The following is a 3311-nucleotide window of genomic DNA, read 5'->3' on the forward strand; positions in this document are numbered from 1 at the left end:
ACGCTCACGCACACGCACACACACACACACACACACTCACACTCACACACACACACACACACACACACACACACACTTAGTTTAGTTGAGTTAGTCATGGTTTACTCACCCGCATGTCATTCCAGACACGTCTGACTGGTTCTCCTGTGTGAAGCACAGAGGCAGATGTTCAGCAGAATGTTCACGTAACAGCCGTGTTCACTGTTATTTGTGTTTGTCATGTTCACTGCAGGCCGTTTCCAGATGAAGCGTGTGTCGGAGATGATGACATCTACACCGGCCTTTCAGACCAGATCGAGTGAGTGTGTGTGTGAGTGTGAGTGTGAGCGTGAGCGTGTGCGTGTGCGTGTGCGTGTGCGTGTGCGTGTGCGTGTGCGTGTGCGTGTGCGTGTGCGTGTGCGTGTGCGTGTGCGTGTGCGTGTGCGTGTGCGTGTGCGTGTGCGTGTGCGTGTGCGTGTGCGTGTGCGTGTGCGTGTGCGTGTGCGTGTGCGTGTGCGTGTGCGTGTGCGTGTGCGTGTGCGTGTGCGTGTGCGTGTGCGTGTGCGTGTGCGTGTGCGTGTGCGTGTGCGTGTGCGTGTGCGTGTGCGTGTGCGTGTGCGTGTGCGTGTGCGTGTGCGTGTGCGTGTGCGTGTGCGTGTGCGTGTGCGTGTGCGTGTGCGTGTGCGTGTGCGTGTGCGTGTGCGTGTGCGTGTGCGTGTGCGTGTGCGTGTGCGTGTGCGTGTGCGTGTGCGTGTGCGTGTGCGTGTGCGTGTGCGTGTGCGTGTGCGTGTGCGTGTGCGTGTGCGTGTGCGTGTGCGTGTGCGTGTGCGTGTGCGTGTGCGTGTGCGTGTGCGTGTGCGTGTGCGTGTGCGTGTGCGTGTGCGTGTGCGTGTGCGTGTGCGTGTGCGTGTGCGTGTGCGTGTGCGTGTGCGTGTGCGTGTGCGTGTGCGTGTGCGTGTGCGTGTGCGTGTGCGTGTGCGTGTGCGTGTGCGTGTGCGTGTGCGTGTGCGTGTGCGTGTGCGTGTGCGTGTGCGTGTGCGTGTGCGTGTGCGTGTGCGTGTGCGTGTGCGTGTGCGTGTGCGTGTGCGTGTGCGTGTGCGTGTGCGTGTGCGTGTGCGTGTGCGTGTGCGTGTGCGTGTGCGTGTGCGTGTGCGTGTGCGTGTGCGTGTGCGTGTGCGTGTGCGTGTGCGTGTGCGTGTGCGTGTGCGTGTGCGTGTGCGTGTGCGTGTGCGTGTGCGTGTGCGTGTGCGTGTGCGTGTGCGTGTGCGTGTGCGTGTGCGTGTGCGTGTGCGTGTGCGTGTGCGTGTGCGTGTGCGTGTGCGTGTGCGTGTGCGTGTGCGTGTGCGTGTGCGTGTGCGTGTGCGTGTGCGTGTGCGTGTGCGTGTGCGTGTGCGTGTGCGTGTGCGTGTGCGTGTGCGTGTGCGTGTGCGTGTGCGTGTGCGTGTGCGTGTGCGTGTGCGTGTGCGTGTGCGTGTGCGTGTGCGTGTGCGTGTGCGTGTGCGTGTGCGTGTGCGTGTGCGTGTGCGTGTGCGTGTGCGTGTGCGTGTGCGTGTGCGTGTGCGTGTGCGTGTGCGTGTGCGTGTGCGTGTGCGTGTGCGTGTGCGTGTGCGTGTGCGTGTGCGTGTGCGTGTGCGTGTGCGTGTGCGTGTGCGTGTGCGTGTGCGTGTGCGTGTGCGTGTGCGTGTGCGTGTGCGTGTGCGTGTGCGTGTGCGTGTGCGTGTGCGTGTGCGTGTGCGTGTGCGTGTGCGTGTGCGTGTGAGTGTGTGTGAGTCTGTGTCTGTGAGTGTGTGTGTGTGTGTGTGTGTGTGAGTGTGAGTGTGTTGTACAAAGAAATTAGCTTAATCTGACAAAACCTTCATCATTTCTTAAAGCAATATATAAATGAAGTGAATAAAGTTTTATTAAAGAACTGACTGTCTCTCAGTGACACGGTGGAGGAAGATGATGATCTTTATGACTGTGTGGAGGAAGACGAGAAAGAAGGAGATGATATTTATGAAGATCTGATGAGGACGGAGGAACCAGAAACAGTGAGACACACACACGCACACACACAAATACACACAGAGAACATATAGATAACTGTCTGTCTGTCTGTCACAGCAGCAGAAGGTTGAAGTGGACAAGAGGAGCTGCTGTCTTCAGGAGCTCAGACAGACAGAGGAGAAATACACAAACACACTGGAATCAATACTTCAGGTAAACACACACACACACACAGATGAAACTCACTCACTCCTTTAATCAAATATAACAGTAAATGAGCTGCTGGTACACCACAAGAAAGAAAAACCACAAATCACATCTCATTAATATCTCGTATGTATCTCATTAATATCCATTATCCATGAGATTAAATTTGAGAGGAAAAAGATGGAGCCGAAGCAGAGCCCCGAGGCTCTGACCATTAGGCTATTGTGATGTGCATGTGCTGCGGTTCACTGATGATGAGAGGAGCGTGCCAGTCAACCTGAAACCGGAAGTGTTTCAGCAGCAGGGTCTCTTTGACCGCGAACACACAGACACTTCTCTCAGACACACACGAACAATGAACACGTGACTCACACAGGCTCATACACACGTCCTGTTGTGTTTATTTGGTGTCCGCAGCACTTTCTGAAACCGCTGCAGCCTTTCCTGCAGCCTGTGGACATCGAGAACATCTTCATCAATATTCAAGTGAGTCTCTCTGTCATCTTCATCAGTTCATGAGTCTCTCTGGTTCATCCGATCAGCTCAATAATCCACGTCCTCTCTCACAGGATCTGGCCAAGACCCATCGCTCTCTGCTTCACGAGCTGCAGGAGTCCATGCTGCATTCACGAGCCGAGAATCTCTATCAGATCTTCATCGACTACAAGGAGAGGTACGACACGCACAGAACTGAGCGCTGAGGAGTTTTAGGAGAAGTAACCTTAGACACAACTCATACAGCACTTAAAGGAATGGAAGCCGCCACCAAACACCTGGACAAAATCACCAGCACACATGAAGACGTGAAGATGAAACTGGAGGTCAGAAACACATAGACACCACAGACACATTTATCCTGATATAAATATCACCAGCTAACTGAAAGCCAGCACAAACCAGTGATCTCATTTAGCAAACCTGCTCATATTTAGGAGTGCTCAATGAGAGCCAACAGCGGCAGGTTTTCACTGCGAGATCTGCTGATGGTTCCCATGCAGAGAGTCCTGAAGTATCATCTGCTGCTGCAGGTAAAACACACACACACACACACACACACACGCACGCATGCACGCACTCACAAACACACACACACACACACACACACACACACACACACTCTCTCTCTCAAACACACACAC

At 54.7% G+C, this 3311-nt stretch overlaps 1 protein-coding gene across 1 annotated transcript in view; it reads left to right on the forward strand.

The window, feature by feature from the left end:
* The window catches only part of LOC107722334 (proto-oncogene vav-like), a 29776-nt gene that overhangs the window by 15922 nt on the left and 10543 nt on the right, over window positions 1-3311 (forward strand). The window contains exons 5-11 of the mRNA XM_016530660.1: window positions 174-298; window positions 1904-2009; window positions 2083-2178; window positions 2590-2658; window positions 2742-2868; window positions 2923-2993; window positions 3105-3200. Coding sequence (XP_016386146.1) covers window positions 174-298; window positions 1904-2009; window positions 2083-2178; window positions 2590-2658; window positions 2742-2868; window positions 2923-2993; window positions 3105-3200 — 690 coding nt within the window. The remainder of the gene's footprint in view (window positions 1-173; window positions 299-1903; window positions 2010-2082; window positions 2179-2589; window positions 2659-2741; window positions 2869-2922; window positions 2994-3104; window positions 3201-3311) is intronic.

The sequence above is a fragment of the Sinocyclocheilus rhinocerous genome, unplaced genomic scaffold (assembly GCF_001515625.1).
Source record: "Sinocyclocheilus rhinocerous isolate Xijiao unplaced genomic scaffold, SAMN03320098_v1.1 scaffold161, whole genome shotgun sequence".
Classification (NCBI taxonomy): domain Eukaryota; kingdom Metazoa; phylum Chordata; class Actinopteri; order Cypriniformes; family Cyprinidae; genus Sinocyclocheilus; species Sinocyclocheilus rhinocerous.